This window comes from Hyla sarda, chromosome 2 (genome assembly GCF_029499605.1).
Source record: "Hyla sarda isolate aHylSar1 chromosome 2, aHylSar1.hap1, whole genome shotgun sequence".
NCBI classification, from domain to species: Eukaryota; Metazoa; Chordata; class Amphibia; order Anura; family Hylidae; genus Hyla; species Hyla sarda.
This window is the reverse complement of record NC_079190.1, coordinates 193,894,487-193,907,829: the sequence shown is the minus strand read 5'-3', so window position 1 is coordinate 193,907,829 and position 13,343 is coordinate 193,894,487. Positions and strand designations below refer to the sequence as shown.

Below are 13,343 nucleotides of genomic sequence, written 5' to 3'. Positions count from 1 at the left end.
TTAATCATATATGGGGCAAGGTTTGCAGCCTAATAATCTATGGTGGGCAATGTTTGCGGCCTAATGATATATGAGGCAATGAAAGGGGGCCTAATGATATATGAGGGCAATGTTTGATACCTAATAATCTATGTAGGCAATGTAAGGGGGCCTAATGATATATGGGACAATGTTTGCGGCCTAATAACCTATGGGGGCACTGAAAGGATCACTAATGCTATATGGGGCAATGTTTGGGGCCTTATACTATATGGGGGCAGTGTTTGAACTTCTAATACTATATGGGGGCAATGTGAGAAATAAAAGTGAACGACTCCGATCAGATAAGATGCCCCCTGTGAGTCATTACATGTAACTGTAATCCCTTATACAGTCTGCAGCATCTGTGAGCATCTAGTATCTATTTCTATAAGGCCACTGCATGAGGGGATATTAGTCTTTGCATAGAGATTTTTATTCAAAAACAATACAGCAGTATTAGTCAGTGATCATGGTGTGGTGCAATTATTTGTCGCTTGTATAGTGGTGTTAATGGTGATACTGGTCTGTGTATAGTGGTTTTTATTTCCTTACAGTATGTTTCATAATGGTTCCGACACATTAGCAGACCCACATATAGGCCAAGGTTGTAATAAAAACAGTCATAAACACGTGATAGCATAAGGGATAGCCCAATAGTATGCAAAAATACACACAATACATCCCAGGGAAAGTGGTTAATATGAGGGATAGTTGCTAGGCTGCAGATGGTTTAATGGATGGAATTAAATATAGATAAATAGAATTGGAAACATACGTAGGAGGAGAAAAACACATAATATACAGTTTACATCACCTATAATTAATATTATTAAAAATTTTATTGTATGGCCTTTGCCAGCTAGCAATTCAGAATCTGAAAGTGTGTAAGTAGTAAATATACAGTAATAACATAATCTTATAGAAAGAGCAATATATTGTATTTGTTGTTTAAAATGGCTGAAAGATTAGTAGCGACTTCAGTCAATAACACAAAAAATACAGTGATGGGCAGGATATCTCCCGGCTGCATTATGTAGATATAGAGTTAAAGGGTTGCATCGCTCACTCAATTCTATATCTAGAATGATACTGACGATACTGGGGCTTATTAGCAATAAGATCTACACTCCAATATCCATGACTATCTAGGACTATCTAGAGAATTGTTTAAAAAAAAAATCTGCAAAATATGAGCATAAATACGAACATAATATTCAGTGTAGACCTCTTATATTACATAATATTATAATTCTGAAGCCAGAGCACAATTCACAAGCATGTAATTGTAAAATCCCACAATGAGTCGGGTTTAGTTCCAAGGAACAATATGTTATAGATTTTATCTTATTACACTATTAAACATTCCAGTATTATTCTAGGCCTCTCTATACCATTTACTTGTATGAAACTTGTCCTGTGGATAGAAAATACATCTTTATTTTTTACGTTTTAAAGAATTCAAAGTTTATTTCAAACTTGTCAAAAGTTTAGATCTGTTGGGATCTTAGTTATGATGCAACAACATGCTTTACAATCAGGTTCTCCGCTCAGAGTGACATGATATATGGGAGCAATGAAAGGGGGCCTAATGATATATGGGGCAATGTTTGCGGCCCAATAATCTATGGGGTCACTGAAAGGATGCCTAATGCTATATGGGGGCAATGTTTGGGGCCTTATACTATATGGGGGCAGTGTTTGAGCTTCGAATACTATATGTGGACAATGTTTGGGGCCCTAATACTTTATGGGGGCAATGTGAGAGCCTTATGCACTATGGAGGGCAATTTGAGGAGGCCTAATACTATAGGGAGAAACAGAGGGGCCTTATTATCTATGGAGATAATATAAGGCCTTATGCTATATGGGGGCCCAATACTATACAGGGCAACAGAGGAAATTATACTATATAGGACAGTGTAATACATATAGGTTTGTATTTTGCTGCAGCGAGGAGCCTAAAATGTTTATTTGGCAGATTCGGTGGAGACGAGTTGTGATCGGGAGAAGTCTTTATGATGACCCAGGACAGATGGAGAAGAAAGATGAAAGTGAACGACTCTGATCAGAGAAGACGCCCCCTGTGAGTCATTACATGTAACTGTAATCCCTTATACAGTCTGCAGCATCTGTGTGCATCTAGTATCTATTTCTATATGGCCACTGCATGAGGGGATATTGGTATTTGCATAGAGATTTTTATTCAATAACAATATAGCAGTATTAGTCAGTGGTAATAGTAGTGGGCATGGTGTGGCACAATAACTTGTTGCTTGTATAGTGGTGTTAATGGTGATACTGGTCTGTGTATAGTGGTTTTTATCTCCTTACAGTATGTTTCATAATGGTTCTGACACGTCAGCAGACCCACATATAGGCCAAGGTTGGAATGAAAACAGTCGTGAACACGTGATAGCATAAGGGATAGCCCAATAAATTGCTTGGTGGTAAACAACCTAAGTGGGCATTGATTTCAGTCACCAATAGCTTGTTCCTATGAAGGGAATATACAGGGGATTGACCTATTAAACAACTAGGCAGCTATAAACAATTATGCAATGTATCGCCTTGCATATAGTCACATGATTAAGAGCATACCAAACATGTACCAGTTCATAATACATTATGTCAAACCACTGACCTCTTAGTTAACTATGCAGCTATAAACAACTATGTGTTGTACACACATTATACAATGCAAAAATACACACAATACATCCAAGGGAATGGGGTTAATATGAGCGACGGTCGCTAGGCTACAGATGGTTAAATTGCTGGAATTAAATATAGATTAATAGAATTAGAAACATACGTAGGAGGAGAAAAACACATAATATACAGTTTACATCACCTATAATTAATATTATTTAAATTGTTATTGTACAAAACCTGTATAGCCTTTGCCAGCTAGAAATACAGATTGTGAAAGTGTGCAAGTAGTTAATAAATATATATATATATATATATATATATATATATATATATATATATATATATTTTTTTTTTTTTTTATGTAAGAACATAACATAATCTTATAGAAAGAGGTTTCATGGGTTAAAAATACATTGTTATAGGAGACTGTTTACAACTGATTTGTAAGTAACAAGGCCAATTAATGGATTTCATGCCTTGGACAAATTGTAGGAAAAAAATGGAGCAAGATATGCTATTTGTTGCTTAAAATGTCTGAAAGATTAGGAGAGACTTAAACCAGTAACAGAAAAAATAAAGTGATGGGCAGCATGTCTCCCGGCTGCATTATATAGATGTAGAGTTAAAGGGGTTATCCACCATAAGGGGATTTTAGTCTGTACCTGGCAGGCAGTAATGGACATGCTTATATTAAATTCTGAAAATATGAGCATAATATTCGGTGTAGACCTCTTATATTACATAATATTATAATTCTGAAGCCAGAGAACAATTCACAAGCATGTAATTATCAAATCACACAATGAGTCGGGTTTAGTTTCAAGGAACAATATGTTATAGATTTTATCTTATTACTTTATTAAACATTCCAGTATTATTCAAGGCCTCTCTATCCCATTAGCTTGTATGAAGCATAAGGACTCCGAGGAAACTTCTGTGGATATAAAATAAATGCAAATGCAAAAGTTTTGTTTTAAAGCATTAAAAGTTAATTTAAATGTGTCAAAAGTTTAGATCTGTTGGGATCTCAGTTATGATGCAACAGCACGCTTTAAAACCAGGCTCTCCGCTAAGACTCACTGATTGTAGGAAATTGGATCCATAATAAGTCTATGAAGCCCGTCTCCTGCGATAAGTAGCTTTTCCCGGCTATATCTAACAATTGGAAGCAGTAAGACAACAACCAATGTAAATTGTTGACAAGTCTGTGTGATAGGTAGAGATGGTCCACTTCTGACCACGTCAATTTAATGATGATGGACGGTCTAGGCCCAAAATAGGCCATCAGGATCTTCATCAATAAGCCAAAATGGAGAACCGCTCACTTACATAACTGTACATTTTAAAGGCTGGCATATTACACGATGTTTGGCTAGTTTTTCCCACAGAGCTGATCATCAGACCTTCCTCAATCCACAAAGGGAATATCTACAAGTGTGTATTTTGCTGTGGCAGGCATACATGAATGAAATGTTCTCACATACCGCTCCTATTTTCTGGAACATTTATTTGGCAGGTTTGCAAGTGTTTGTTACTCTTCAGTTCAGTCCTCTGTTACAGTCTATCCAAGGTGCACAGCAATATAAATTTATGTTTGTCCATGTATCATTTTAAAATTATAATTTAAATCATGGTAAAAAAAAAAAAAACACAATTTATATTTAGTAAAAACTCAGCTATGGTTCTACTGCTAAGCAAGAGTAATGGCCAGTTTCTAAGTGCACAAAGTACCCTACAAAGTGCAACCATTCTGAATGTTCAGAATGCCAGGGGGTGGGGAAAGGTATAAAAATAGTCTTGAAAAAACCTTTAATGCTTTAATAGTTATAAACAACACAAATGATGCATGCATTGTGATCATTTTTGTAAGATCCGAGTGTTCCCCTTTAAATAAACAAACAACGCAGATAGATATAAAGAAAAACAAATTCTTTACCTGGTAATGGAAAAGTAAACTTAACAGTTTCAGTCCACATAGTGAAAACAAACCTTGGCAATTGCAATACACAAGGTTGCTCTATAATTGAACATGGTGGAACGTTCTACAATAAAAGTTACTACCCAACTACCCAAGCCTCATAAGCCATCCATCACTGCTAAGACTGCTCAACAGCCCTATCACAAAAGAAGCAAAGGGAAAGAGGAGATCTCCTTGTTTACTGCTTGGCGGCTCAAGATTGGGATTTGTCACAAACAATAGAACGTAAATAATAAAAGATATTTATTATTTTCATTCCATTGTCCGTGGTTAGTTACAATCATGAGCTGGCAAGTGCCAAGCGATAAGCGATAACATACCAGTTGCAGACAGCGGATACAAAAACTATACGCTTCAATAGGTGTACCCTGTGCCCAACACTACAAGGAGAGCAGCCTTTTGTCATTTTTATTTGTCTTGTTGCAAAGGTAATGGCACCAGGTAGTGCCCTCGTCTGTTCTCACTTACAGAAATTGGTGCCGGTGTTTGGTTGTGGCCCTCCATTGCTAGATTGCTAAATGTGTTCAGTGCGCAATGGAGATGGGGAACCAGCTTGTCAACCTTCCATGTCTCCTAAATATGCCGCAATATGCCCGCCCCTAATATAAATATTAATTTTCTTGACTCTTAGGTCCTAGTTATACCCTACTGTAGTAGAGCGCAGGTGCTGCTCTTTCAAGTGTAGCGAGGGAGCGGCTCCTGCACTACACTGCTACAACAGCAGAGCGCTCACTTGGCCGCAGGCTCTCCCGTCACTAGGATGGGAGGGTCATAAAAAATGAATATTCATATGAAAGGCAGGCATATCACGGCTTATTTAGGAGGCAGGCTAACAGGCTCCCTGTCTCCATTGCTCACAGAAGATATTTAGCAATACAGCAATGGAGGGGCATTTGTTGAAAAAGTAATTATTCCAGAGAAATTTTCTGATATTAAGATTTGGGATCAGGAAGGAACTTTTTTCTTGAGTTTCACAGAATTTGTGGTACGTCCAGATACTTGGTATCAATGCTTCACAATTCATCGCCATTTTCAAGATTTGTTTGTGGTTAGCAATTAGAAGCCCATTTTGACTTTGTAAAGCTCACCTAGCTGCATATTGGCTACAATATCTTTTACAGGTTAGCCCGGAGTTGTGACAGGAGAGGAACGTGTGCTACTGTTTTTTTACTGTGTTTTGTGCAGTCTAAGAGAATTGCTTAGACTAGATAGGCCGTGCTCACACTGCACTTTTTTCACAGTTGTACGATACATCTTCTTTTACTTGGTGAACTTCCAAGCCTCTCAACAAGTTCACCTATCAAACCGGAAAATGCATGTTAAAAACGCAACAAAAACCTTCATTGTGAACACAGCCATAAAGTATATTGCATATTTCAGATGTGAATAGGGTGCTCTCAAGAGAAGCTTTGTAAACCAAAGTGCTTCCATTCACTGGCAACAGAAGAGATCTTAAAAGCAGATAGCCCGTATAAGTGAAGGTATCATACATTTAATTGTAAAAATAGTTATTTAATAATATTAGACAATCCATTTAAGTACATATCCCCAAACATGTATAAACGTGTATGCATTCTGTTTTACACAAGGATATTGTTTGCATGTACTGACTTCAATCTTCGTGTAATCATGTGACAATTTTTGCAGGTATTGTGTCGCTCATCTCACTGGCCATATTGTCATATGAACGCTACACCACTCTGACCTTATACAATAAAGGAGGCCATAAGTTTACTAAAGCCCTGCTTGCTGTGGCTAGCTCTTGGATCTACTCACTGATATGGACCGTGCCACCACTACTTGGATGGAGCAGCTATGGGAAGGAAGGTGCAGGCACCAGCTGTTCAGTTCGCTGGACGTCAGAGTCTACAGAATCCATTTCTTACATCATCTGCCTTTTTATCTTCTGCTTGGTCATACCAGTTCTTGTCATGGTATATTGTTACGGAAGGTTATTTTATGCTGTAAAGCAGGTAAGCAACTTTCAGCATTACTTACAAACGGCTGGAGATATTTTGATTGAATTGGTATGCATGTTCCTTATATGCCAAATAAAGATATAGAAAAGTTTAGGGATGTCCAGATACAGACAACTTTAGCAGTCTAAGAGTAAAACAGCAAATTCCGGACACTTAAATCATAATTTACCATGACAGTTTAGGGATGTCCCCATACCGACAGTCTCTGCAGCTGAAGAGTAAAATGGCTGAGCTTGGACAGTTAAATCATACTTTACCATAATGTTGATCTGGCGGCAGGACGTTTAAATGCACAGCAGGAAGGTACAGAGAATATTTAGGGCTGGGGCAAGGAGATGGGACAAGGAGATGGGATTGGTGGGCAGGGGAGAGAAGATTAACTGCTGGCTGGGAGAAGAGTGAAAAGGAGAGAAGACATCAATGCAGGGCAAGGAGAGGACGTGGCAGTGGTGCTGCAGTGAGAAGTGCAGGGAGGATGAGCATACCATAACTACTGGTGCTTTTGAGACTAGGAAAGCTGGGTGGCAAGCAATATGCATAAAAAGGCATAATTAATGGTCATGACATTTTAACAAGCCATAAAAAAAATCACTACAAGCTATGTGTGAAGGAAGCCTAAAGGGTTAGTATTCAGTACCCTATGGCAGTATTAAAGTAGCAATATTCTTGTGCAGAAGGGACTCTATAAGAATGGAAATATTCTTGTTCAATATTAGAGTAGGTTTATGAGTACATACAAGCTGTTTTCTTACATACAGTAGGGAGCTGTTTTACAGTAGTTACATTCCTTTAAAAAGGGGGCAGACAAATATTAGTTATAATCGCTGTATAGTAGCAGGTTATAAACCTTTAAGGTAGACAGTGTATAAGAAAGCAACAAGAAGGAGGGTCACAAGATGTTTGGGGGAATGTTTATAGGCATGGTGCAGATAGCAGTTATTGCTGACTGTTGTACCAAGTAGTAGTAGGGGTATTGCAAATTGTTCACAATCTTCTGCCCCTTTAGACAGTTTTCTTCCTTCTCACTTTCTAAGACCCATAACTTTTTATTTTTCCACTGACAAGGTTGTATAAGGGCGTATTTTTTGTGAGACAAGTTGTAGTTTTCATTGGCACACTTTTTTTTAAATCATATAATGTATTACAAAGCCATAAAAAAATTAGATGTAGGGCATAATTGAAAAAAATATGGAATTGCGCAATTTTGTAAAATCAAACTAATATCACAAGTGGAAAACAAACTACTAGAAGTGTAAGGAAGCACATACAAGCTGCACCAAATAAACTACTCCATAACAACCCTGACACGCATTTCACCTCTTGCTATATTAAATCATTGTTCCGTTTATGAGGGACTGTATCGATATTTGGTGTAGTTTATTTTTCACGTGTGATATTTATTAACTGACTTACAGCATTGTGTTTGATCTACCAGAAGTGCTGTTCAGTATTTCATTACTTGGACCTCTGTGTATATTACAGTACTGGCATGTTTGCCCCTTAGAGACATAATACCACATTCTATGCTTGCTATTAGAGATGAGCGAACTTACAGTAAATTCGATTCGTCGCGAACTTCTCGGCTCGGCAGTTGATGTCTTATCCTGCATAAATTAATTCAGCTTTCAGGTGCTCCGGTGAGCTGGAAAAGGTGGATACAGTCCTAGGAAAGAGTCTCAACTGCCGAGCCGAGAAGTTCGTGACGAATCAAATTTACTGTAAGTTCGCTCATCTCTACTTGCTATCATATGCCTATGTATTGTCATTTTATACATAAAATTGAATTGAATTTTACATTTTGGACTCTAAGCATATTCTTTTTGGTGTACATGAGATGTTATGAGATATATAAGCTCATTTATAGGTTTTTGCTCATGCCTTATGTTTGATCTGGTTGAAGAATATTTCCCCCTTTATAAAGCATTGGTACGGCCTCACCTGGAATATGCTGTACAGTTTTGGGCACCTGTCCATAAAAGGGACACTGCGGAGTTGGAAAGGGTGCAGAGACGCGCAACTAAACTAATATGGGGCATGGAACATCTTAGCTATCAGGAGCGATTAAAGGAGTTACAATTGTTTAGTCTTGAGAAGAGACGTTTAAGGGGGGATATGATAAACGTATATAAGTATATTAATGGCCCATACAAAAAATATGGAGAAAAACTGTTCCAGGTTAAACCCCCCCAAAGGACGAGGGGGCACTCCCTCCGTCTGGAGAAGAAAAAGTTTAGTCTCAAGGGGCGACACGCCTTCTTTACCGTGAGGACTGTGAATTTATGGAACGGTCTACCTCAGGAACTGGTCACAGCAGGAACAATTAACAGCTTTAAAACAGGATTAGATACATTGATGGAACAAAATAACATTAATGCTTATGAAGAAATAGAAAATCCCATCCCTTCCCCAATATCGCGCCACACCCCTACCCCTTAATTCCCTGGTTGAACTTGATGGACATATGTCTTTTTTCGACCGTACTAACTATGTAACTATGTAACCCCTCTAACTACCGTATCAAGCTACAGCTGCCATCCAAAGCAATTCATTGGCCCAGATTTATCAAACTGAGAGAAAAAGTGGAGACATTTTCCCAAAACAACCAGATTTTCCCACAACTCATTAAGGCCCTTTTCACACTATACATTCATCCACTTTAAAGATCCGTTATATTTCCTGTTATGAAAACCCTGAAAATCGGCCGTTAAACGGCCATTACAAAATCCCATACGGCCGTTACAAAATCCCATTATAGTCTATGGGATTTTTACATTATCCGTTTTAAACCTGTCATAGACCGTTATTAATAACGGATGTTATTTTGTAATGGGAGAAAGTAACAGGAGAAATAATCCATGCACTATTTCTTCTGTTCTTTCCCCCCATCACAAAATAATGTCCGTTATCAATAACGGGCTATGACGGGTTAAAACGGATAATGTAAAAATCCCATATTGGGATTTTGTAACGCCCGTTTAATGGCCGATTTTCAGGGTTTTCATAATGGAACATTATAACGGATCTTTAAAATGGATGATCTTTAAAGACAGAAAAGCTGAAATCTCTCCACTTTTTCTCTCACACGGTTTGATAATTCTGGGCCATTGTGCTATACAAATGTCCCAGGATCACACAAAGTAACATAAAAGCAGTGCTGCTATGCTCCACTCCCCAGCATTCCTGCCATTAGAAGAAACGTACTATTTACCTTAATGAATTTCTTACTTCTTGGTTTCTGCTTTTCTTATTAATCATATCACATAAATAAGAGGATAACAATGGAGGGGCACTTTAATGGGCTTCAATATACATAGATTCACAATGTATTGTCAGTTAATGCATAGAAGAATGATTAAAAAAATGTCAATTGCATTTAAATTTAATTTATTAAAAGGTTTCTTAGGATGTCACCTGCCCGAGACCCACTTGTAATAATTAAAGCCAAGACATCCTGCCAGCTTGGCTCTTGGCACGAAACGACTCCAAGCCTTTCAATGAAATTAACCCTGAGCCATTGATGTCTGACCTTTCATCTTCATAAAAGTGAATTTACATTGTGCTTTAAGATCTTATAGAGAAAACTTTCCACCAGTAGAATACAAGCTCACTTTTATTCTATCTCTTTCTTGCCGTTCTTCATTTTCCACATTTTCAGCCATGTTTTTTCTTGTCCCTTAGTTTCCTATTTTCTAGTATTTCTGAATACAATTGTTTATGTCCACTCATACTACCCATACAAGTTATGTGATTGGACGGTAAGAATCACATGACTTACCATCACTACTATTGCCGATCCCAGCTTGGTTCGATTTAGTCTACTTGTGTGGCTGGCCCAAGTCGGAGAATCATAGTTGATCCGACTACTAAGTGGGGGAGATTTATAAAAACCTGTGCAGAGGAAAAGTGGTGTGTTCACCCATAGTAACCAATCAGACTTTTTTAAAAGGACTCTGAAATAAAAAAATAAGTTTATCAGATTGGTTTCTACGGACAACCCAGTGTGTTTTCATAAGGGGGATTTATGGTATTGTCCTGGATTACTTCACAGCCGTCTTAACCGGAGAGCAGCTCTCTTCTTTTTCACCTTTGCCTATGCATAATAGCAGAAATTTCTACAATAGGAAAAACTCTATGTGCAAGCAGTATTTTTTTTATTTATACAGTAGTAGGCATAGTGTGGGCAGCCAAGCCCTTTCTTACCAGTGTATCATAGGTTTGAAGTAAAAGCTAGCAACGGGCAATTCACTCAATTAGTAAGTGTCTTAACTATGTTTACTAGCCATACAACCAATGGACTTGGACCATCTCCTGTAAAATACTGTAGTCAATTTGTTGTAACTAGGATTAATTTTAGGCAAAGTTTAGAGCTGGACAAAAATTAAAATGGGTCTCCAGAAAAAACTATTGCAGCGCTGATCTCTAGCAATCCAAGGAGAATTCCTATGGTCTTTAAAGATCATGTGCACAAGCTCTTAGGTGTTTGCACCCCCATAAAACAAACAAAAAACACACTTATTGGACATTTTATTAGGTAACAGTTTGGGTTCTGACCCTACTATCTGAATGTCAAAGCTGGAATTGAGACCCATCAGTCCAGGCAACATTCTTCCATTGTCCCCTACTGATGAGACTGCGCATATTGTAAGCTCAATTTCCTGTTCTTAGCTGACAGGAGTAGCATCCAGCGTGGTTCTGTTGCTGTGGCCCATTTGCTTCAAGGTTGGACATGTTATACGTTCAGAGATGGTATTCTACATATCTTAGTTAATTAACGGTTGGTTATTTGTTACTGTTGCCTTTCTGTCATCTCTAACCAGTCTGCCCATTCTCCTCTGACCTTAACAAGGCATTAGTATCCACACAACTGCCCCTTTCTATATATTTTTTTTCTTTTTCATACCGTTCTCTGTAAACCCTACAGATGGTTGTGTGTGAAAATACCAGCAGATTCTAAAATCTCAGATCAGCCTTTTTGGCACCAACAACCATGCATTGTTAAGGGCCTATTCACATGGCAGAATTTCCTCACTGAATTTCCTCGACTTCTCCATGTCAATTCTTGAAGCTAAAAATAATCCTCAACAGAAACTTCCTTTATCAATGGGGCTTTGATTCCACAAGGATTCCAGGCAGAATTTCCACTTGGAAATTGTGCTTTAGGGCTCATCTATACTGCAGACATTGAGTTGGCAGAATTGAGTTGGCAGAATTAAGTTGGCTGAATTCTGCTTGCAGTCGAAACTTTAAAAATCTGCTAAAAATCTGCTGCTAAAAGTGCTTCAAATTATTCACTTAAATTTCCTTTTTTCCCATTCTGACACTCGGTTTGAACCTTATCAAATTGTCTTGCCCATATCTGCATGCCTAAATGCAATGAGTTGCTGCCATGTGATTGGCTGATTAGCTATTTGTGTTAAAAATCTATTGAACAGTGTATCAGTATACCTAATATAGTGACCAGTGAGTGTATATATTTCTAAATATATATATATTCTAGGGATTTCACTCTGGTGTTAGCTCTATGATCGTCCTTGATAAAGCCCCAGGACACGTTTCTACTTCATTCAACAGGCAAACAAAAATTCTTTATGCAAGTCTGGCTCCTCGCCAGCTTTATTAGGTATGTTGCAGGATAAACAAAAACATGACACAGGAACAAACAAAATCTTAGGCCATCTAGCCACTGACTACACATTTGTCACTTCCCTCTCTATCCACTGGCAAGCTAGTCTCCACCAGGTCAAAACACAAGTTTCCTGCAACCTTTACTCACTATTCATACACAGCATTTTCAGCCTCTTGCTGTCTGTACTAAGACCCCTCGTCTGTCCACTTCACTGTTGTGGGTCACTCACAGCACCTGGCTGTGTGCTCCTTGCAAAGACCCCTGCCACTCCCTCACAGCCACCTTGCTGTCTTCTGGGGAGAGTACAGACTACAGTGGTCCCTCAAGTTACAATATTAATTGGTTCCAGGACGACCATTGTATGTTGAAACCATTGTATGTTGAGATCAGAACTCTATGGAAACCTGGTAATTGGTTCTAAAGGCACCAAAAAGGTCATCCAAAAATAGAAAAAAGTGAGAATGAAAGAAAAATAAGTAGATAACTAATACAGATAAAGCAAATCCTTCCATATAAAAGTAATAAAGATCTGCTGGGAGCTGTAAATCACTGTCTATGTCAGTGTTTCCCAAGCGGGAGCCTCCAGCTGTTGCAAAACTACAACTCCCAGCATGCTGCAAGTAGTAGTTTTGCAACACCTGTGGGCACCCTGCTTGGGAAACATTGGTCTATGTAGAGGACAGGAGCTTCTTCAGGGTCCTGTACAGTAAACACAGTGTCCTAAAAAAGTAACATGGAGTCGCCCTCACCTGGTGTCCAAAGGAGCAGATAACCCCGGTACAGGTAAAGTGTACAGAACATGTAATACCTCCCTGTACTGTAGGGGGTGCTACCAGACATCAGGTTTAACCAGTGAAATGTCTGTCAGGATTCGGCAGGCTTGAGGTGGATCCTCTGTGTCAGAGAGGGATTGGTGTGAACCGTACCGGTGGACCAGTTCTAAGTTGCTACTGGTATTCACCAGAGCCCGACGTAAAGCGGGATGGTTTTGCTGCTGCGGTAGCAACCAGGTCGTATCCACCGGTAACGGCTCAACCTCTCTGACTGCTGAGACAGGCGCGGTACAAAAGGACAAGGCAAGAGCAAG

At 38.7% G+C, this 13,343-nt stretch overlaps 1 protein-coding gene across 1 annotated transcript in view; it reads left to right on the top strand.

Moving 5' to 3' along the window:
• LOC130355643 (pinopsin-like) overlaps positions 1 to 13,343 on the top strand; it is a 320,381-nt gene that overhangs the window by 263,372 nt on the left and 43,666 nt on the right. The window contains exon 3 of the mRNA XM_056556042.1: positions 6,299 to 6,624. Within this exon, the coding sequence (XP_056412017.1) occupies positions 6,299 to 6,624 (326 nt within the window). The remainder of the gene's footprint in view (positions 1 to 6,298; positions 6,625 to 13,343) is intronic.